General features: G+C 40.1%; 1 protein-coding gene across 1 annotated transcript in view; it reads right to left on the bottom strand.

The window, feature by feature from the left end:
- Window positions 1-15,595, bottom strand: part of GADL1 (glutamate decarboxylase like 1) — an 80,344-nt gene extending 64,749 nt beyond the window's left edge. The window contains exons 1-8 of the mRNA XM_065398018.1: window positions 15,584-15,595; window positions 14,762-14,905; window positions 13,734-13,860; window positions 11,065-11,155; window positions 9,345-9,451; window positions 7,128-7,243; window positions 1,364-1,443; window positions 1,198-1,252 (exon numbers count right to left, since the gene is read on the bottom strand). Of these exons, the coding sequence (XP_065254090.1) occupies window positions 1,198-1,252; window positions 1,364-1,443; window positions 7,128-7,243; window positions 9,345-9,451; window positions 11,065-11,155; window positions 13,734-13,860; window positions 14,762-14,905; window positions 15,584-15,595 (732 nt within the window). The remainder of the gene's footprint in view (window positions 1-1,197; window positions 1,253-1,363; window positions 1,444-7,127; window positions 7,244-9,344; window positions 9,452-11,064; window positions 11,156-13,733; window positions 13,861-14,761; window positions 14,906-15,583) is intronic.
- Window positions 15,596-22,158: the final 6,563 nt, after the last annotated feature.

Here is a 22,158-nt window from a genome sequence, read left to right as displayed (position 1 = left end):
TTTATTTTCACTTCTGCTCTCTCCTACCTGCTCAAAATGAGTGAAGTGTAGGTCTTCTGCTTTAGCTGTCTGGGGGAGTGGAGGGGGGAAGGAGGAATTTGTTTTGCTATGCAATTAGGCCCACAATAAATCAGTAGTCAGTCAACTCGATTTGGTACACGGTGGGGAAATAACTGTCAGTTTTTGGTTAAGGATATACCTGTATGTCAGCCCTTATTGAAAGCTTTTTCTGCTGTCCTGGAGCAAGGCAGGATGGCACTGTCACCTCTGACTCCATTGCCAATGATGGGAAAGTAGGTGTAAGTGTCAAGCCCCATTGTGTGTGGTCCAGCACATTAACATCCTAGATGGCACACTAGGTGTCTGTATGCGATTCCCAGATTGAGGACTAAGGGCTCAATCCCAGACCTTGCTGCTTTGATGCACAAGTTGGGTGCATAGAGGAAGGCCCAGCTAAACAACTCAAGGAGAGATTATCTGAATCTTAGGAGTCATGTTCTGGTCCCCAAGCCAGCGAGTTCATAAACTACTGTCAGTAACAAGTGCAAGCTGGCAGACTGTGGGCACACACATTGCTGCTGCTCAAAGGGGCAGCAAAATATATCCCACAGTGCAATACCCTAGTCCCTGCAAATGCTATCCCCACCCATATTCCCGGATGGCAGGATCCCTGGAGGAACATAAACACTGGATGGAATCTCTGATCCCTGTCACAACAATGGGCCGGGTGGAATGTGGTACTAAAAGCTAAGACAACAGGCCTTTATTCCACATGCTTCCTAACATTTGCGGATTCTTCTCTTATAGCTTTTGTGGGTAGCTTTTGCTACAGTTAAGATCGTTACATTATAATCAAGAAAGCAACAATAGTTTAAAGCAATACATTTATCATGTCAATTTACGAAGGCTTGAGGGCAAATGGAATATTGTGAGCGGAAAAGATGTACTAGATTCCTTCAGAGCAGCATCACTTGAACTATGATTAACACTAGCAAAGGCCTTGGGAAATGTTAATGGCCTTGTACAGCAAATCCCCCGGAATTCCTGGCTTACTGAACAATTTGTGGCAAGCAGGTTGCACATGTAAGAACATGTGTATATGAACTGCCCTATTGTAACTTTCGCTCACTCTTATTCCCCTTTCATTCAAATGCACAAACGCGCAGCCTGCATGCTCGCTCTCTCTCCCCCTCTCACCTCTTTCCTGGCCCGCTGGACTTGTTTCTCCAGTTCCTCAGGTATCATCTTACCTCTAAGGGACACAGATTTAAAACTTTTTCAGTTATGTTCAAATAGGTTATTTACTTACAGCACTACTGCATTTTAAAAGGATCAGACCATGGCAGTGGCTCTGTTTCCTTACCTTTCATCTGTTGTGATGAAGTAAACATTCTGCGTGCCAATGCCCAGGAAAGAAGCTGCCTTGTTCATGGAGTAATGACACTGAGTAAATGAAAAAAAAGACATCAAAAAAGTAAAACAAGCAATTAAAAAAAAAACTTGACATGGCGTATAACGACATCAATATTTGACCATGGTCACATCACTAACTAGATTTCCGAATGCAAACAACAAATTGTGAATGCTGTGCAGAAACAAGATAGCTAAAGTCAAATGACATGCACTGAATAGTACAATAGATAATGAGGCAAAGAATAATGTGGTCCACATTTAAGATACTGATAAAAAGATACCATAACAATATCTTCACACAAGTGTGCACACACAAAACCTGCTTCTCATTTATACTAAAGACACTGTATACAGCTCAGAGGGGCCTTAAAAGTAGAAGTAAACATATACTAGTCCACTTTACATCACTCTGGCAGGGTGAAGGGGCCTTAAAGTGGGTGTTTACATTATGAGAGTGGTGGAAAGTGGCTTTAGTGTGAATAAGAATCAAGTCAACAATCTCTGCATTGTAGTTTTTCTTCTGTTTAATGCAAAGATTCAGAGTTTCACATTTTACCATATTTCTAAAGTTCATCTTTGTGACCTAGGGCTTCACTACTCATGGAGTTATTCTGAAGTAACTCCAGGTGAAGACACTTACTCCAAAATAAGAATACCTTGTTCTGGTTTATCTTCGTTCATGGTCACAGTTAGCTATTGCACTTTAAATTCACACCCTGCCTTAATCCAAATTAACTTTCAAGTTTAGACAAGCCTTTAGGATTCCATCCTGCAAGGTACTGAGAAGCACCTGCAAGATGCTAAATGCATTCATCTCCCATAGGAGCTAGTAGATCCTGATGCACCCTTAGCATCTCACACGAGCTCTCAGCACCTTGCAGGATTAAGCTTGCCCTAAATCTGAATGGGTATTTTGAAATTGCTCTTGTTGGAAAATAGAAGCAAATCCTTCATGTTATTATTTTAGGGGTTAAAATAACATACATTCCAACAACCCTGAAGATGTCTAGAATTGTTTCTCATCGTACAGGAGGTGAAGCCAGGTGATTAATTCCATTTTCTTCCAGAGGGTTCACACAAAAGCAGTTACAGAGGAACATAATTATGAAAAATGTACAGCACTTTAATGTGTGGGTATGAATATATTAAGGGTATTCAAGCCTGTCACGCTTATTTTGATGAGATGGATCATCTCAAAGGGTTTTCTTTTTCTTTCTTTCTTTTTTTTTTTCTTTTTCTTTTTCTTTTTCTTTTTTTTAAAACAGGAAGATTTTTTTCCTTTCAACTAAATGCACACAAAATACTAACAGCTAATATCAGTCAGTCAATCTTAAAACTGTTTAATTTTCTAACATGACACATTCACAAAACCTTTAGGACTCATTCATTTAGACTATTGCAAGAATAATAGTATACATAGGTGGATAATTAATCTTGTGTTACATCACATTACATCAATAATTGGTAATATATTATAGAGCTGCAATGTTTTTTTGTTCATGAGAGATTCGGACTCCAGCAACAGAGAGTTTCAAATGACTTCTGAATGATTAAATAAATAATTAATAGCTGCAATGAAACAAACAAACAAGCTAGTTTATACCACTGACTTTTACCACTATGTTCAAATGAAAAGCATGACACTGAGTCACTGGGAATAATCAAATTGCTCCAGAAAGCAATGGATCTGCAAAATCTAGAAGTTGGTAGATAAAAGCAGATCACCAAATCGTAGATCTTATTATGAAATGTGGACAGGGGCAAGAACATAAGTGCAGCTTCAGCATTTGAGATACTGAGAAACAAAAAAAAAATGGGAACTGACTGAATCCCTAAGGAAAACAACATGTAGATGTGTCATTTCTGGACTTTTAAGAGTCCAGTCTGCTCCCACTGAAATAGGAGTTGTGCCTTGGATTTCAATGGGAGCAGAAACAGGCCGTAAGTGTATGGCCAGAAGCTATCATTGTAAAGAGGATAAAAGTTGTGCTAAAGCATAGCTTTGGAGGGCTTCCATCACTGGACTAAAAGAAAAAAATAGTCTCCAATAGACTGGCTCCAAAATATACTGTTTATTATTTGCTAAACACACTAATGTAATAAGTTACATAGCACCATTTTAGCAAAAGATGCACAGGTATTTACAGAAACTACGGTCAATCAACAGTGTCGATCCATTTATAACACGTCTTAGAGTTCCTATTTTAAGTAAGCTCTTTGCAATCTTCTTTTGAGGAAGATATAATATCTGTAATAATTCAGGTTGAAAAAAGAAACCTTTTCAAAGCACAAGACCAAACTGAATACCAGTACATTTAAAATGGGGTGGGGGGAGAGTATATGGGATTATTTTGACTAGGGAATGAAGTAGTTAGTATTTTTTGTTATAATTCCAAACACAATGTAGCCTTGTCCTGCACACATGAAGATATTAATTTTTATTCTATTTTCTTCTTTTTGAAAAGTTTTCTGGAAACCGGAGCACATAAAGCAATTATGTTGTTATGAGATGGCTTTATTACTCATTATGTCTATTGTAATCTCAGTAGCAGAGCAGAGGGGATGCTTAATATTGTACTCTCATACTTAGTTTACAGGTCTGATCAAGTCACATTGCGGAGGGGTTCCATTTCATCACAACAAAAAACTACCAGCATTAAAGTATTCATTGGGGGGGTGGGATAGCTCATTGGTTTGAGCATTGGCCTGCTAAACCCAGGGTTGAGACTTCAATCCTTGAGGGGACCACTTAGGGATCTGGGGCAAAATCAGTACTTGGTCCTGCTAGTGAAGGCAGGGGGCTGGACTTGATGACCTTTCAAGGTCCCTTCCAGTTCTAGGAGATGGGATATCTCCATTAATTTATTTATTTATTTATTGCAATTTCTCATGCATTTCTTTTCTTCTCTTAGTCTCAATTTCACTACATTCTCATCTTTCTGGCCCACTATAATGTTCTTATTCCCGAACAAAATCAGATAAGACTCAAATATAATGAAAAGGAAAAATGATAAAAATGTGGTTAATGACTGTAGCTTGAGTTGTACTCAGTTATGTATCACAGGTTCAGAAACACCAGCTAAAACTCAGGAAGGCAGGACACTAATAATTTTTCTGCTGCTGCTATTTCAAGTGTCACTGAGGAACTGTCCAGCAAAGGTACGTGCAGTTTCCTCCATAAACCACCATTATTTCAAGTAGCTAAGGATTTTCTATCTCCTTGAGTTAGAGTGCATGTTATCTAAACTTACTTTACCTTACAGCAAAAGAGCAGAGACTGCCTACAATGGCATGTAGCCAACCTGTGACTGCTAGCAGCAAATATCATCAACGGATGGGACACTAGAGGGGGAGGGCTCTGAGTTACTACAGAGAATTTTTTCCCAGGTGTCTGGCTGGTGGGCCTTGCCCACATGCTCAGGGTCTAACTGATTACCATATTTGGGGTTGGGAAGGAATTTCCCCCTGAGTCAGATTGATAGAGACCCTGGGGGGCTTTTGCCTTCCTCTGCAGCATGGAGCACAGGTCACTTGCAGGTTTAAACTAGTGTAAATGGTGAATTCTCTGTAACTTGAAACCATGATTTGAGGAATTCAGTAACTCAGCTAGAGGTTAGGGGTCTATTACAGGAGTGGGTGGGTGAGGTTCTGTGCCCTGCAATGTGCAGGAGGTCAGACTAGATGATCATGATGGTCCCTTCTGGCCTTAAAGTCTGAGAGCAGGTCTATATTAGAAGTGCTACATCGGCGCAGTCTGGTAAAGACGCTCTGTGCTGATGGGAGAGCGCTCTCCCGTAGACAAAATTACTCCACCTCTGCAAGAGGCAGAAGCTATGTTGGCAGGAGACAGCGCTTAGGTCACTGTAACCTGCGTCACTCGGGGGGGGGGGGTGTTTTTCTCACACCCCTGAGCAACGTAAGTTAGATCAACTTAAACGGTAGTACAGACCTGCCCTCAGTCTAACACCTCCTGAAAAACAGTACCACATTGGCACTGAGTGCCTGCCTGAGAACACCAGTGCTGTGCAACACTAACAGACCACCTCTTATAGTGCTAAAGCTCAAATATAAGACATGGTTTTGAGACTAAGTCTTAAAACGAGGGACGTATAGCAGTCAGTATGCTCTGATCACTGCTGATACTGAGCAGTATCAGCTCACTGTCTCCCTGTGCTCCCTCATCCGTTTGTCTTATCCACTTCTTGTCTCTACTTAGATGGTAAGCTCTGCAGGGCAGAGGCCATCTCTTTCTTGTATGTTTGTACAGTGCCCATCACAGCGGGTCCCTGGCCTTTAGGTACTATTCAATACAAATAAACAAAACAATAAATAATTAATAATAGAAAGTTGGCATTACAGTGCATCAACTTCTTGAGTTTAAGCAGTTTTTCATATAACCTCAATAATCAATCATATCTGATGCAAACTATTTTGAAAAACAGAAGTGAGATAATACCAAATCTGGGTGGAACAGAGGTAAACATGGGCCAAAAATTAGGATCTCTACAAATTGATGTCTCCTCCCTCTTAAACTGATCAATGTTCTAGCACTTCTGTACAATGCCAATTAACATAACTAAAGATATTACAATAAATGCTACGGGCACAGGTAGAAGTACTGCGTATGTAGGTACCAAAGAGAGAGAGGAAGGATGGCCTGCTGGTTAAGGTAATAAACAGGGACTCAGGGCAGCTGGGTTCAGTCCCTGGCACTGCCACAGAATTTTTCTCTTATCTTGGGCAAGCCATGTGAGCTTCCTGTGTCCAGGTTCCCATTTGAAAAACTGGGATAAGCCTTTGCCTTGTCCATTTAGATTGTAAGCTTTTGGGGGCTGTAAGCACTTAAGGGCAGGCACTGTACTATTACTGTATTTGTATATATTTCCAAGCAAAATGGGGCCCAGATCTCCACTGGGGCTTCTAGCTGCTATTGTAACAGAAGTAATAATAATAATAATAATAATTATACCACCTGTGCCAATCTAATCTCAAACACAACTATACCTAACCTAGTTTGTTTAAAGGGATGTCACAAAGCCCAAGGGGCAGAGATGTAGGTGGGAGAAAAGAGGCTCTAATTAAAGGCTAAAACTCTGAAGGAGAATTAGTGCCAGTGGGCATCCCTCCTACTACAGTCTCCCATCTGAGTTTTGCATATGTTGTGTTTGAAAGCTTTAAAACAGGAAGACGTTTTTGGATTCTTTGAAGTAGGTTATTAAAGCAGCGTTGTTTAGAGAGCTTCAGTGAAAGGTTTTGCCGGGATTCTCTTTGTTGGATTTGATTCTCCACTGCAGTCAAGCTGTGCTCAGAGCCAGTGGAGAAGGGGGGCTGCAGAGAGCCATTTGTAGCTTTCTGACTATTGATTGCCTGGCCCCAGCGTAAGCTGAAGCTGCAGGATAGCAGCTTTAACTTACACTACCGAGGTATGTTCCTGCTAGACCTTATGTCAGTGGGAAATCAGACAGAGGAGCTCTGTTTCACCACAATCTCTCCTTTTCCCAACACCAGAGATTGGCAGGAGATGGAGAGTTTCTCTGTGCAGGGGGAATTCACCACCAGCCATCTCCACACACCATGTTTCCCACTGTATAATGACAACCCTTTTATTATGCTTGGAACAGCATTAGACACACAATGGAAATGTACAGCATATGCAAAAGAAAAAAAGTTAATTAATAAAAAGTCTATAATGAAGATGGGTGCAATTTCGTTACCTCTTCTGATGTAAACAGGACCAGTCTTGGCAGCCCTGAAAGCCCCTTTTCCTTTATGTCAGGACAATATTTATACCTAGCTAAGTTCATAGCATACATATTAGAAACAGAGCCACCTGTAAAAAACAAACAAAAAAACACAAAGCAACATATTCATTTATTATATTTTAGAAATTCAAACTAACAAGTAACTCTTGGCACTCATCTTGTGCTGTGGGCGCCTAGCCCATAAATTAAAACCACAAAACTAGCCTGTAAATATATCCATCATAGCCCAGTCCTTACTCAACAGCCTGAGAGATGAGAGAAGAAAAGGAGGCTTTGCTGCTTGCTTGGAAGGTTAACAGACCTGGGCTGTAGTGGACCAAATGGCAGGGGAATGATTCCGGACACCAAGAAGTTCTCAGAGAATGCCCAGCCACCAGTTCCTTCTTGTATACATTGTGGGAGCTCCCGGGCCTCTGCTGATCTCAATTGTGGCAGTACACCACGGAGAGAGAGATGGTCCCTCAGGCAACCATGTCTCAATCCATTTGGAAAGGAAAAAGGGGAAAGAGACAATTAGGAGGAACTGGAAGAAAAAGAAGATCTCTGGGAGAAGATCTGGAAGGGAAATGGAAGAGCTCAAGGAGACAGATGGGATTTTTTTGAGGCAAGATTGGCTTATATAAAAATTCAGTTTTATGGAAGCTAGAAAATAAAGATACAGTTAATGTACTAAAGAACCTTTTAGTGTCCTCAGATATATTTTTAGTAAATTTGCTTTAAAAAAATCTGCAGAACATGCCAGAGGTTTTTCTAAAACTATGCACAGAATCTAGGACAAAAAAAAAAAAATCCACAAATTTGGTATAATTTCCCACAAATTTCCAATGTCTTTAATTATGGTTAATTTACTTTTCTACCACTTATTGGTGGGATACATTAACTATTTCTCATCCCCTCCACTAACTATATTTTAACATTTGCTTCTTTTTCCACAGGAAGCAGGTTGGAGAATCTTACAGCTTGGTATCTTGATGCTAATAATTCGGTACAGAAAGATTTGGGGATAAATTGTTACATTCCATTCTCCCCGTGCACCTGTAGCTGAAATATATTGACAATATTGCTACTTTTTAAACAAAACAAAAAAAGTATTAAAATGTAGCCTTTAAAAAAATTTAACCAGAAATATTTCATGGTCTACCTGCTCATATCATTTCAAAACAGTATCACACCAAAAGGAGCTTGCTCAAGTCACTCCTACTAAGATAAACATTGATACCCCAAATGTAGGCAGTGTACACAGAGAAGTACCCTGTCACACCATTGACTGGCTTTCATTCAGATAGTTACAAAGATGCTGGCAGAAGAGAAGAGTAACCAGGAATGGCCTTCAGGAAATGTGCTGGATGAGCACGAGTTGTACACAATACACACTGATACAAAGATGTAAAATACAGGGGTGCATTGTGCCTGGATCAGGCATCTTGCACAAGGGACAGGCACAATCACAGCCCTGTGCTAGGGACTGACAACCAGCTCAAAGGCTGTCCCCTTCGTAGCAGTCAGTGGAGCTGGCCAGCAGTACAGAAGGGAGCACTGCAGGGTGGTGCCATATATGCACCCCTCCTACATGCTCCAGAGACACAGTCACCCTCTGAGGTAGTACAACTTCACCCCACATCTCAGCGCCGGGCTCTATGTAAACTATACAATGCGGCCCATAACAGCTAATACATTACTTGGAGACTTCCTGCTCAATGTATCTGGTAAAGCACTTGTGGGCCTCTGAAACTATGACCACTTTAAATGGCTCAGACTCACTCCAAATTCAGTCTGAGTTGATTAGCTCATACTGACATAGAACCTGAGCCTGAGACTGCTGCCCACTCAGGTCACTGAAGGTGATCTTACCATTGATATTAATGAGAACTGGGTGGGCTCCAATTCCAGGGGCTCTAGAATTCGTTCTGTGTAATTTTTTATTAATTGAGCCCTACAGCTGCTTTCATTTCATGTGACTATACAGATTCATAGAATTTTTATTATGGTGGTCTAGAAGCTTGGGTAAAATAACTTTATTAAAGCTAAAAGTCTTTACGTCATCTGATTTTGTATGCTTTTTGGAGTACACGATACAAGTTAAATAAATCACAAAATTCTTAATCTGTAGCTCTCTGCAGTTTCTATAGGTTAGTTTGAAATTCAGAAGATGGAAGGCTGTTTTCTTACCTGGATTAAATATACCATCACCTTCTTTCCAGCCTATGAATTCAATCATTCTCTTCAGGACTGCTTCTTCCACTAACAAAAACACGGGGGACACCTCATACGTATATCTGAATAAATATAAAAGTATCATTATTGGCAATAGACTGCAGAACTCCTGGTCACAGGACATCATCGAGACTAAGAATTTAGCAAGATTCAAAGAGGGACTAGAGAGTTATATGGATAACAAGAATATCCAGAGTTTATAATGTTAATGATAAAAATAGATTTGGGAGGAAGATAAAATCTCATGCTTCTGGGTTTAAACTAATCTCTAACTATTAGGGGTTAGGAGGAAACTTCCCTCCGTGGCAGTTTATCCCACATCAATCTACCGTGTGATTTCTTGCACCTTCCTCTGAAGCAACTGGTGCTGGATTTCAATACACCAAAGGTCTAATCCAGTATGGCAATTTACTCTGTTCCTAACAGCATCATAACACTGACCTTTACATTTTCAAAGCAATGCATAGGGATTTCAGTCATGTGACTCAGATTAAGTGAACAACAGCTAATAAAACCATACGCTACTGGGGAAAATTACCCATTTTATGTAAGTTATTCTTTTGTTTACTACACCTTTACATCTGCCTGCCCAATCAGGAAGCCATTTGTGTTCAGTTCAGTGCAGACTGTTTCAGAGGAGAGAGAGCACAGCGTGTGTATCATGGAGACTTTACTTTTGTGCTTTTTTAGTGTGTTGTTCTCGTCATCAAAAACAGAAGTCACTCAGATTGAAAACGTGTATAGAAAACATAACATCCATGAATGTAACTAGACAAATTTTTGTGGGTGCTGAACTGTATGAGCTCCTGTTGCTTCTGTAGTTTGACACCCAAAACACTAAAGGCTCTCCCTACCTGAAGCAATCGTACTTGGACCCTAGACTTCAGTTCTATCTTCCCTGTATTGCTTGCACATATACAACATTTCTGCAAATTCATTGTGGTGCCCATACTTAATACTATGTGGAGCAAATACTGAAGGTGGCTGAAGGACTTCATTGGGCATGCTTACAACAGTTCAGCTAATATCAGTCCTAACTTTGGATCAACTTTAAAATGCCAGTCCCAAAATGGGAAAAGTTTATATAAGGGCATATAACTGTGGGATGCCATGGACAAGAAAGAAAAATGGATCAATTTAACACGTCATACCAAACACAATGAAAACAAAAAATAAAATTTGTACTAGCCGCACCTTGAACACCCGGGAGCAAATTTGATCTCCATTATAATGGCATAAATCCCAAATAACACCACTGAAGTTACCTTGGATTTACATTGGTGGAAGTGAGATCAAAGTCCTGCTCATTGAGAGGACAGCCTTTATCTGAATAAGTTTGTTTTTAAAAGCATATCTAAATAGCATATCTAGATCCCCTAAATAAGAATAAATTTACAGGTAAAAGGGATGACAAACAAAAGCCCTTCAGTGGAGGATCTTTACTCCTAAATTAAGACCCACAGACTGAAAAAGGCTCCAACAGCTTAGCCAAGTTGAAGTATATGGTTATGTGATGCAGAACCAAACTCTGTTGTTATCCCCAGGTTCCTGCTAAAAGTCCTCTGTATTAACGTAAACAGAAACCTGAAGTGGGTATTCATAATTTTTAAAAAATCTGGAATGTTATAATAGTGTTCCAGGGTCATCTCAATGAGTACAAAAAAGGTACACTTACACACTTGGGTTTAATGCTTCTGTAATGAAACGAGCCACTAAAGAGTAATAATCAATACCAGCATACAACTGATTGAAAAATCTTGGATGATCTGCAGATTTAAAAATGAAACATAAGTACTCCAGTATACTTCACAAGTGAAAATAAACACAACAGCATCTCTACTGCATGACTACAGGATGCAGGTATATAGATTGAAACATATTACATGGCCAAACAGCAGCATTTTACTTTATTATCCCTTTAGTGTCCCTGAGACTCTCTCTTCTTTCCCCAGATTGGCCAAACTTTTCACAAAGGGTGAAATTCGTAACTGTGCTCAAACAAGGTGTAAGTGGGACTTAAATAGCACATATGCCTCCTGCTGGCCTTCTTCATAGGGGGGAATTTATTAAGGCTGTTTGAAAACTTCCTGCTGAAACTTTTGAAGGAAAATTTGGTTTAAACAAAAACTTTCACAGAAAGTACCCGTTTTTTCCCCTCAAACATTTTCAAATTTTTATTGGAAAACTGAAAGCATTTTGTGGGGGGGGGGGGGGAGGGAGGGGAATCAGCTTTCAGTTTTGAACCCCCCCCCCAAAAAAAAATTTCCACTGAAAATTTTAACAAAAACAATTTTTCTCATTTTCATTTATATTTTCTGCTGAAAAAAAAAATCACCAGTTCTAGAATTTACACATACAGCCTCATCTTGCGAGGCAGGAGTTGAGGGCAGTCTGACTCTGCACTCTACATTTGGCTTCCTAAATTTCACTTTCCGTTTTAACCCTGCACTCAACTTTACTTATTTAAGATCTGATCGACCAATCCTCCTTGGTCATTTCTCATACTGCAGGGAGACTACCTGTGTGAGTTGGATTATTCATGTGAATACTGCAAGCAGGATTTGGACACAAATGGAATGTTATTATAGATAATTTTCATCTATCCCATCAGTGTTCTTCTTTCACATCCCTCCCTGCCAACCTGAGAGGAAGTTTTGTGTTTTTTAATTTCCCTGTTAAATTATTTTAAAGAGCCAACCTCTCTGGAAACACTTTTCTAAATTTTAAAATTGTGTTTCTTTCTTTTACCAGAATTTCTGAGATATAGAGAAAAAGAGAAACCGTCTTTTATCTTATTACCTTAATTTAAGTGGCACCATTTGGGGGTGCTGCACTATTAAATAAATAACAATAATGAGAAATTATGTTAAAGTAATCTAAAAGTTTTCATCATAAAATCAATTCAGTTCAGGGTCTGCTACCATCTGGACTATAGTTCACCACGTTGTAACTAGGTATTATAAAACAGGGTGAATTCATGACAGACTAGAAGCCTTAAATCTGAAGCTTTTGCTAGCTTTTATAGTTAGGGTAACATTGTTTGTGCATCTTGCTTTTGTATTTAATTCATTTTCTAAGGTGGCACAGTGCAACAAATGAAAATGTAAAGAAAAATTACAAAATGAAGATAATATATTCCACTGACATTGTAAAGACATCTGCATATTAATATTGCATGGGACTCTTCAGATAAGCACTGCTAATTTCTGTGTTCTTCAAAAACATATGCTCACTCTCAATTATTTTTTTATTCTGTAGCAACAGCATCTTTAGCAGGAAACATACCCAGTAATTTATATCAAATGTCCTTCACACCTTCTGAAATACACTGAGTATAGGATATGTAGCTATGCTTCTGAAATTCTAACTAGGCTTTTGATACACCACCCTATTTCCTAAACAGATGTTACTCATTTCTTTCTGTTGATATTTGGTTATACAGAATGCTTTTCATCAAGGTTACCTACGTGGGGTCAATCCTGCAAGGTGCTGGGTGCCTTTTCTGAGATGCTGAGCACTCATCCCCCATTGTCTTGAGCAGGAATTATGGCTGACCAGCATTTTACAAGGGGATACTCAGCACGTAGCAGGATTATGCTCCAGGTGAAATTTGTATCCACTTGTGAAAAAAGCCAGTATATACCTCACTCAGTCACCTGATTACATTTAAAAAGTGATTTAAAGCATGCATTAAGGTTTTGACTTTCCTTTTGCAAACAGACTGTTTGCTATACGTTAACAGTAAACGCAGTGCCATTCTTGACCAACAGGCTGACTTAACCTTGCCTTATTTGCATTAAATGGCAGTGACTATGACATCACTACTCACCAACCAGACAGCAGGAAGTCCTATGCAAAGGTCTTGGGGATTCATAAAGGTCTTTCTCCTGCCTGATTTGGTAAATTGTTATATCATATTCCATACCTGTCTAGAGGCCAAAGGCGTCTTTCAGGAGACTTTAGAATAGCAGAGTCTCCCATTAACATCAATGGTAATCCCTCGCAGGGTTTTTTAATGTCATCATACAGATTTTAGTCCCTCTCAGAAATCCATCTGATCACTGTGAGGATCCAGGTGGCTTGGCAGGTATGATACTCTCATTTTACAATAAGGACTAGATATGAAGGAGAGAAGAATTACTTATGCCAGCATTTACTCAAACAGCTATAGAACAGCCAATGAAAGCATTAATATGCTTTCATACGGTTACAGGCACGCAGAAAATGTTGACATAGCAAAACGTCACCTTGTTTCCTGAAGGGTAACAAAGTTTAGGAGAAAATACCCTGACTTCAGAGTTTTTGAGGGTAATAAGGTAACACAATTAGAACTCAAATTCCTACTAGTTTTGACGCTGTATCGAATAATGTCCTGGCAAAGTTGCAAGAGTCTCTGATGGGGCTCTCCGGTATCCCTCATTTCCAGATCGAGAAGTTTTTTCAGTTTTTCTGGAGGCTGCCATTCACAAACCTAATAATGGGGGAAATGCCAGCAATGAATACATGTTGGCTGAGGTGAAGACAAATGTTATGGTAATATAACCTCACTCACCAACGGATTCTGTAATGTAATGGTTTCCAAAGTAAGAAAATTGCACTTAACAGCAACTCTATAAAAATGGCCTCATGGGATCCTATTTTTATTGTGTCTCAGGGACTCCCGGACTCCCGGCTCAAACTTGTTCTGGTTAGAAAAATAATCTTTTTGCTTTTAACTGCTGGAGCTGCAAACTCAACCTGGAATCTGGAAACCAAGATGAGTTGCTTCTGCTTTGTATATCTTTATTAGGCGTAATAAACCTGTAGACCAAATTCTGCCTTCAGCAACCCCCATGAAATCCCAGGATCTTCAAATGCTGTTGTGCCAGGGGCATGGAGCTGGCTCATGCAGCCCACAAATGGGCAAGGCCTACCTGTCCAGCACCTCTCTCAAATAGCCTCTGCAAATAAGGGCACTATGGAACCCAGACAAGTCTGTAATGCTGCCCTCCTCCAGTGGTACCATAGCCACCCTTCCTCAGGGTTGAATCCGCCTCTGACACAAATGCTCCTGCAGGCTCAGCAAACTCAAGGGTAAATTTGACCCCAAGACAAAAAAAAAAAAAAAAAAAAAATAAAAATTGGCATTTCAAAGTAATGTAGGAAACATTTTCTTGCAAATGTATATTTTAATTTAATTATGCTATTAAAAGGTTTCATGATGCCACATTTTGAAATCCAGACAGCTATATTTTATTTCAAAACCTAACCACACACTAAAAGCAAGTTCAATGCCATTTATGTGCTATAAAACTCAGCTGTCTTGGAAAGCTAAAGTTTTTAATCACTCATATCTATTACAATATATTTTCAAACTGATTCCAAGGCTTTACCTTCTCTGTTACATCAGCAGCTTTCTGTATGACCTCCTCCATTATGATCTTACAGGCATCTTCTACAAATTTTTCTCCTGCTTTTGAATCTGTTATTGGGCCATTCAGAATGACACCATTCACCAAGACAGCATTCCTCTTCCTCTGGAATATTTCCTGTTTGTTACTATCAACTGTAAAAGAAATATGACTTGGTTAAAGTGATGCCTGACCAGCTAAATCAGTGGTTCTCAGCCAGGGGTATATGTACTCGTGGGGGTACGCAGATGCCTTCCGGGGGTACATCAACTCATCCAGATATTTGCCTAGGCTACATAAAAAGCACTACTGAAGTCAGTACAAACTAAAATTTCCTAGACAATGATTTGTTTATGCTGCTCTGTATACTATGTAAGTACAATATTTATATTCTAACAGATTTATTTTATAATTATATGGTAAAAATGAGAAAGTAAGCAATTTTTCAGTACTAGTGTGCTGTGACACTTTTGTATTTTTATGTCTGATTTTGTAAGTTTTTAAGTGAGGAAAACGTGGGGGTACACAAGACAAATCAGACTCTTGAAAGGAGTATAGTAGTCTAGAAAGGTTGAGAGCCACTGAGCTAAATCATAAGCTGGAAAAAAAGCACTCTCTCACTACTGACAATGTATTAAACTCTGTACACACAGCCCAGTGTAATTAATGAAGTCCTTAGGGAAACAATTGCCATGGATCTTTGCATGCATTAAGAATGCAAAATTCAACCCTAGAATAGGAAGAGAACAGCTTCAAAAATAGAAATGATCTAATTTCATTAATTTTTAGATTAGAAAGACAGACAGAAGGGACCATTATGATCATCTGATCTGACCTCCTGTATAACACGGGCCATTGAACTTCCCCAAAATAATTCCTAGAGCAGATCTTTTAGAAACACATCAAATCTTCATTTTAAAATGGTCAGCGATGTAGAAGCCATCACAAACTTTGGTAAATTGGTCCAATGATTAAGTCCTCTCACCATTGAAAATTTACACCTTATTTGAAGTCTGAATTTGACTAGCTTCAAATTTCAGCCATTGGATTTTTTCTGCCCATTGAAGAGCCCATTGATTGAAGAGCCCATTATTAAATATTTGTTCCCCATATAGGTACTTATAAGTTGATCAAGTCAGCCCTTAACTCTTTCTTTGTGAAGCTAAATAGATTGAACTCTTTGCGTGTGTCACTATAAGGCATGTTTTCTAATCCTTTAATCATTCTCACGGCTCTTCTCTGAACCCTCTCCAAATAATCAACATGTTTCTTGAATTGTGGGCACCAGAATTGATCATAGTATTACAGCAACAGTACACCAGTGCCAAATAACCTCCCTACTCAAGATTCACCCGTTTTTCATCTCAGGATCACATTAGTTCTTTTGGCCACAGCGTCACGCTGGAAGCTCACATTCAGCTGATTATCCTCACAACACCCAAATCTTTTTCAGAGCATTTAGATAGTGGTAACATCCAAAACATGCTAGGGACCTTCCAAATACAGAGGAAGACATAGTCCCTGCCCTGAAGAGCACAAAGCCTGAAGTAAAAAAAGATGCGGGAGGTGACAAGCAGCTGGCTTATTAGATCCATATTAAGCACACTAGGTTTCTCTCTCTTCTGACCCTTCTTCCACCATTCAGCTCTTTTTCTTTCCTCATGGAGCAATTCCCAGCATCATTCCCAGCGGCCTTATGCTCTTAACTCCCTCCCTCCGTCCCAACATCTAGCCTGATTGTTCTGACCACACCACCTTTGTCCCTCTCCTTCAATTCTTCCACCGGCTCCCCCTTCTCCACTGCATCAAGTTCAAGCTTCTCGCAATTGCTGTCAAAGCCCCCTCCCAACTCTACTCCTCTCCTGATCTCATCATATCACCCCACATCCAATCTGCTCTCCAATGATGCCATATCTTGCTTGTCCACTTCTCCCACAACCATCTCAATGCTTTCTTCCCTACCACCCTATGCATTGGATGCACTTCCTGAGGTGATCCACAAAGCCCTTCTCATCATCCCCTCATATAGATTTTTCCTGAAGCCACACTGCTTTTATATCATTAGGAAACTAGCTGACTAAGGCATCTACTTACCTACTTCACTTATTTATCTTATGAGAGAAGACCAGGAGTCCAATTTTGGCTGAGATGAGCATAAAGTGGAGGGTAAGACATTCAGGAGGAGATGTCAGAGAAATAGGCTGAGCTGTGAGATTGAACAGACAAAGACAGGCCAGAAGTGGAGAGGTAGTTCTGCGACTATTCATGGGTGCAGAAGTGGTAGTTAAAGCCATGTGAGTGGATAAGGTTACCCGTAGATAGGGAGTACAGAGTGAAGAGAGGGTCTAGGACAGAGCCCTGTGTGAACTCCCATTGGAAAGTGACAGAGGGGAAGACTATCAACCAAAAGAGACACAAAGTACAGCCAGAGACGTGGCAGGCGACCCGGTACTACAATAGGGCAAGAAAGGACAACATCTCAAGCAGGAGGGAGTGATCAGGAGTATCAAAATGCAGCAGGGAGGTCAAGGAAAATGAGAATGAAATGGAGACCCTGAGATTTGAGTAGGAAGAAGTCATAAGAGACCTTGATGAGAACAGTTTTGGTGGAGTAGAGAGGACAGAAATCTGATTTGAGGGGGATCCAAGATGAAGTTGGGGCAGAGGAACTCGGGGTAAAGATTGTAGACTGCACATTCTATGAGTTTGAAGGTGAAGGGGAAAAAGGGACGAGGGGAGGAGGTAGTCAGAGAGACAGACAGACAAAGTATAGCATCTTCACCTCTCAGCACCCAGCCCTCTTCCACATGTAGGAAGCATTGAGAAAAACTCTGCCAGGTTTTCTGAGTTTGCTATCCCTTCCATCATTGACTTTACCATGAGAAGGAATGGTAGGGCATGAAGTTGATTTATGCAAAGCTATCCCATTATTAGTCTTGACAAAATTCAATTTTTATTTTTTTTCATAATTTCAACAGATAATATTGATGTTTTATTTTTAAACATTTTTTCACTATTTTTATTAATTTCAATATTCACAATTTTGGGAAATTAAGGGGTGTTTACTGTAAGTAAACTAGAAGATTAAAAAAGTTAAAGCTTTGTCATCATTAAAACACAAATGGGCTGACATCACATGTCAAAATGTACAAAGTAAATATCCTTAAATCAAACTCCAGTAAGTTTGCAAGCAGCATTTTTCTTATTTTGCCTATCTGTAAATTTTTATCAAATATTTTTGTTCATCATTTTGTGTGTGTACAATGAAATCAACGTTTACCAGCATTTACCAATAAAAATCAATCCTTCCAAGCCTGTCCATGATGTATTAGGATAAATCATTACTCTATAGATCCCTTATGATTATTTTGTCTCCAATCACACAAAACAAAAAAATAAGAAAATCCAAGGTGAAGTCTGTCAATCTAGACTTGATTTTGATCTTGAATCTATATCAATCGTAAGTAATTCCAGTGACGTAAATGGAAAGACACTGGCTTAACATCAGAGATATTAATTCAGCCCATTGTTCCGAGGTATTATATCATTACATATTATTACTGAAGGAATCTCTAGAAAAGAAAGCTCTGGCTCCACAAAGGAGCTGCTCCTACACATTGCTCCATGATCCCATCAACAGTTCGGCTCCTTACGGAGCAGTGCTATCATTGGCTCTCTTGCTTATGCCTGTAAAATCAAAAAGTCCTCTCCAAAGTGACAAGGAAACTACAGGCATGGCACAAAAGTCAACGCTGCAAGGGACCACATTAACTTATGTGCCAATATCCACTGGGTTACAAGCGGTGGCTGTTCACTGGTCCCACCCTGGCATGATCAAGAGCTTTCTAGCCAGGACGCTGCATTATTGCCATAGAAGGGCTTGTCTAGGCTTCTGTGGAGTGGGGAAGCAAACTGTGGCAGCAACACTCTCCCTCTTCACATTCTTTTTAACTCTCCTGTCAATTTTTAATTCTTTTTTGCTCCTATCTGCACTTCCTAGCAGAAGCAAACATGTGACCCTTTATGTTGACCTAAATAAATGACTGCCTAGTTCCAGCATGCTGCCTGACAGCATGAAGCACATTCACTTTGGATATCAGTCACAATTCACATTCCCACATGGAGGAAGCAAAAGAAATACAAAATATAGCCTAGAAATATGGATGCAGTTTGTAGGTCCATAAAGAAATCCTTTCAATCCCATGACGTTAACTTTCTGAAGGCACAAAGTAGCTACTCAATTTTCTTCTCATTATTAGGACAAATAAGTTCAAATTCTGACCTGAAGTGGCCAGTCAGTCCTCCTATGAACTTGCCAACTTTTATAGATGCACATACTAGCTTCCATTAAAGTATTATTTTTACTTTTAATATTGTCTGAAGGAAAAATATGACTCTTAATTGGTAAATTTAGGTTGATAAAACGCCCTCTTGTACCAAGCTTAATGTACCAAGCTTTTTAATCTTAATTAAAAAGATACACATTCTCTTGTAGATCCAACATAGAACCTCACTAACAGGCAAGTAATATTCCATCCCTTCTTCAACTGAAAACCACATAGGTCAATTCCCATCTTGCCTTAGAGCACACCTCAGCAGGAGCATTGTACACAATGTCCAGCTTTTAAAAATCTGAGGTTTTTCTCTATGAAAACAAAGTTGATAGATTTCAGAAGATTTGCAGGATCTGGGTTTAGTGAGGAATGGGAAGACAGCTTCCTGCTCTTTGGGCACACTGAACAGGGAATTAGGGATTATTTTTGAATTTAGATTCAGTTCTCCCTTTGATGTATGTCTGACCCCCTTAAATGTTAAGAGAATTTACACACACATGGGAAAATACTGTCCCTCTCTCTTCTACAGATGCTGTGAGCTTCACATGCAGCACCATTCATTTAGACCTACAGAGCAGGGGCTGGGGCTAGGATCTGAGAAGGCTACAAATGGGAGGCACACCACCTGTATAGCTGTTGCAAAGTTTCCCCCAGATTGCTCTTTTGGGAGAACAGGATTTTCTCCATGCAGAAAAAATGGAGCGGGGAGGGGAGACAGTTCCTATTCTGTTCCCAGAACCTGCAAATGTCAGCAGGGCTGATGAACAGTAGGGAAAGGGGGGGACAATTGTACTGGGGCCCCTCAAACAATCTGTAACTGGGGTGAAAAGGGAGGAGTTGGGGCCCCAGCAAACGTGATGTATCGTGGCCCAAAATTTCTCTCGACAGGCCTGGATGACAGAGGCTGTGCCAAAGCCACAAGGCTACCCTTGTGCCACTGAATCAGTCCCACCTCAGATCTCCTAGCCCAAATGGAGACATGCTGCCAGGACTTCCTCATCTTCTATTGCTCTTAGAACGACCCCTCATGGGGCTCTGCAGAAAAGTTAGTGCCGCCTTGTTCTGCACTAAACTTTCCCATGGGGTTGGTTGTAGGGTAACAGTAGGTGTTCTCCCAGCCTTGCCTTTCTGCACTGACAGGTTACGAGTCCCCAGACAGATATTTGCAGATCCTGGGACAGAGGATAATGCTGTGGAGACAGCTGATTCCTTCCTGCTTCTCCCCCCACCCCCACAGAAAGGATTAGACTTACGTGCAGATTGCAGGGGACATCTGGCTGTTAGTTTTTATTCAGTCCTTATTCAGGTAAATTCCCATTCATTTAAATGTGAGTTTACTTGTTTAAGCACTGAGTAAGGAGGTTAGGACTTGGGCCTCAGTACATTCTTAAATTAGTCTGGAGAACAACATGCTCTCCATTTACTCAATCAATTTCTCAATAGCTTTTGGCTATAGACTTCCACTTTGGCCTCTGAGCCAAATTCTAGCCTGGAATATACCACATGGATGTGGCTTCAATGGAAATTAATAGGAACTACAAATTTTTGCACCCAAAAGCAGAATTTGGCCCTAAATATACACATTTTCTGTGTTGGCTGGGTTTGAGTTTTGCAGGCCAAAATGTGGACTTAAAGTATTGTGACTCTTACAAATATCTCAAGACTTGCTGTAAAACTGATGTTTTACTTCAAGCCCCAGCCGCTACTCTTACATGAGAATCTGAGATTTCAATTTTTAATATTTTTATAGTAAATTGTATCCCTCATGGTTACAGAGCAAAGCGTGAAAACATGACCAGAATGTACCCTAGAAGTTCAAAAGGCCAGGAAAACTATTTTTTTTTTTTTAAATCTCACAATTTTTAAGCAAAGCTTATGACTAGGGCCCTACCAAATTCATGAAAAATGTGTCACGGACTGTGAAATCTGGTCCCCCCTTGTGAAATCTAATCTTTTGTGTGCTTTTACCCTCTACTACACAGATTTCACTAGAGAGAACAGCGTTTCTCAATTTGGAGGTCCTGACTCAAAAGGGATCATTGGGGGTCACAAGGTTATTGTAGGGGGGTTGCGGTACTGCTACCCTTACTTCTGTGATTACTTCAGAGCTGGGCAGCCGGAGACCGGCGGCTGTTGGCCGGGTGACCACTTCTGAAGGCAGCGTCCCACCACCAGCAGTGCACAAGGAAGGGTGGCAATACCATACCATGCCACCCTTACTTCTGTGCTGCTGCTGGCGGCAGCTCTGCCTTCAGAGCTGGGCTCCCGGCCAGCAGCTGCTGCTCTCCAGCTGCCTAGTTCTGAAGGCAGCGCTGCCACCAGCAGTGCAAAAGTAAGGGTAGCAGTACCCCAACCCTCCCCACACACAATAACCTTGCGACTCCCAGCCCCAAATCCTTTTTTTTTTTTTTTTTTTGGTCAGAACCCTTACAATTACAACACCATGAAATTTCAGCTTTAAATAGCTGAAATCATGAAATTTACTATTTTTAAAATCCTATGACTGTGAAATTGACCAAAATGGACCGTGAATTTAGAAGGACCTTACTTATGACTTTTGGGGGCCCAACTCATGGGTTTTTTTTAAAATGTTCTGAACTGGCAATACTGGACTTGGAGCAACCTTTAATTTTCCACTTTTAAATGGCATGGTAGCTGGTTTAAATTGTGTGCTCTTAATACCCGTTTTTCCAAGCCTCAAAGCCAACAATGTCATTTTAAACTGTATGAAGACCTAAAGCTTTTAACTGTACTTTTCCTTTTAGAGACTATTCCAAACATCATGGTCAAAATAGCATTACATTATTGTCTATTTCTAGTGGGCTTTCAAAGCCCCTTCTAAACAACTGAGTTTTAAACACACACACAGTGGGTCTAAGAAAGCCCTTTGTGTTTCACATGTAGCCCACATGCTAAAACAGCATCTTCCCCCATACGTGTCTTATGTAATAATAAACACATGATCTACAGATGGTGTGATAGTGACACACTTCTTTGTTTTGCATTTTAAAAGCTGGAAGCAGCATTCTAAGCCGAGTTAGAGAG

Source organism: Emys orbicularis, chromosome 2 (assembly GCF_028017835.1).
Source record: "Emys orbicularis isolate rEmyOrb1 chromosome 2, rEmyOrb1.hap1, whole genome shotgun sequence".
In the NCBI taxonomy this organism is placed as follows: Eukaryota; Metazoa; Chordata; order Testudines; family Emydidae; genus Emys; species Emys orbicularis.
The sequence above is the reverse complement of the archived record's forward strand: the minus strand, read 5'-3'. Positions and strand labels throughout refer to the sequence as shown.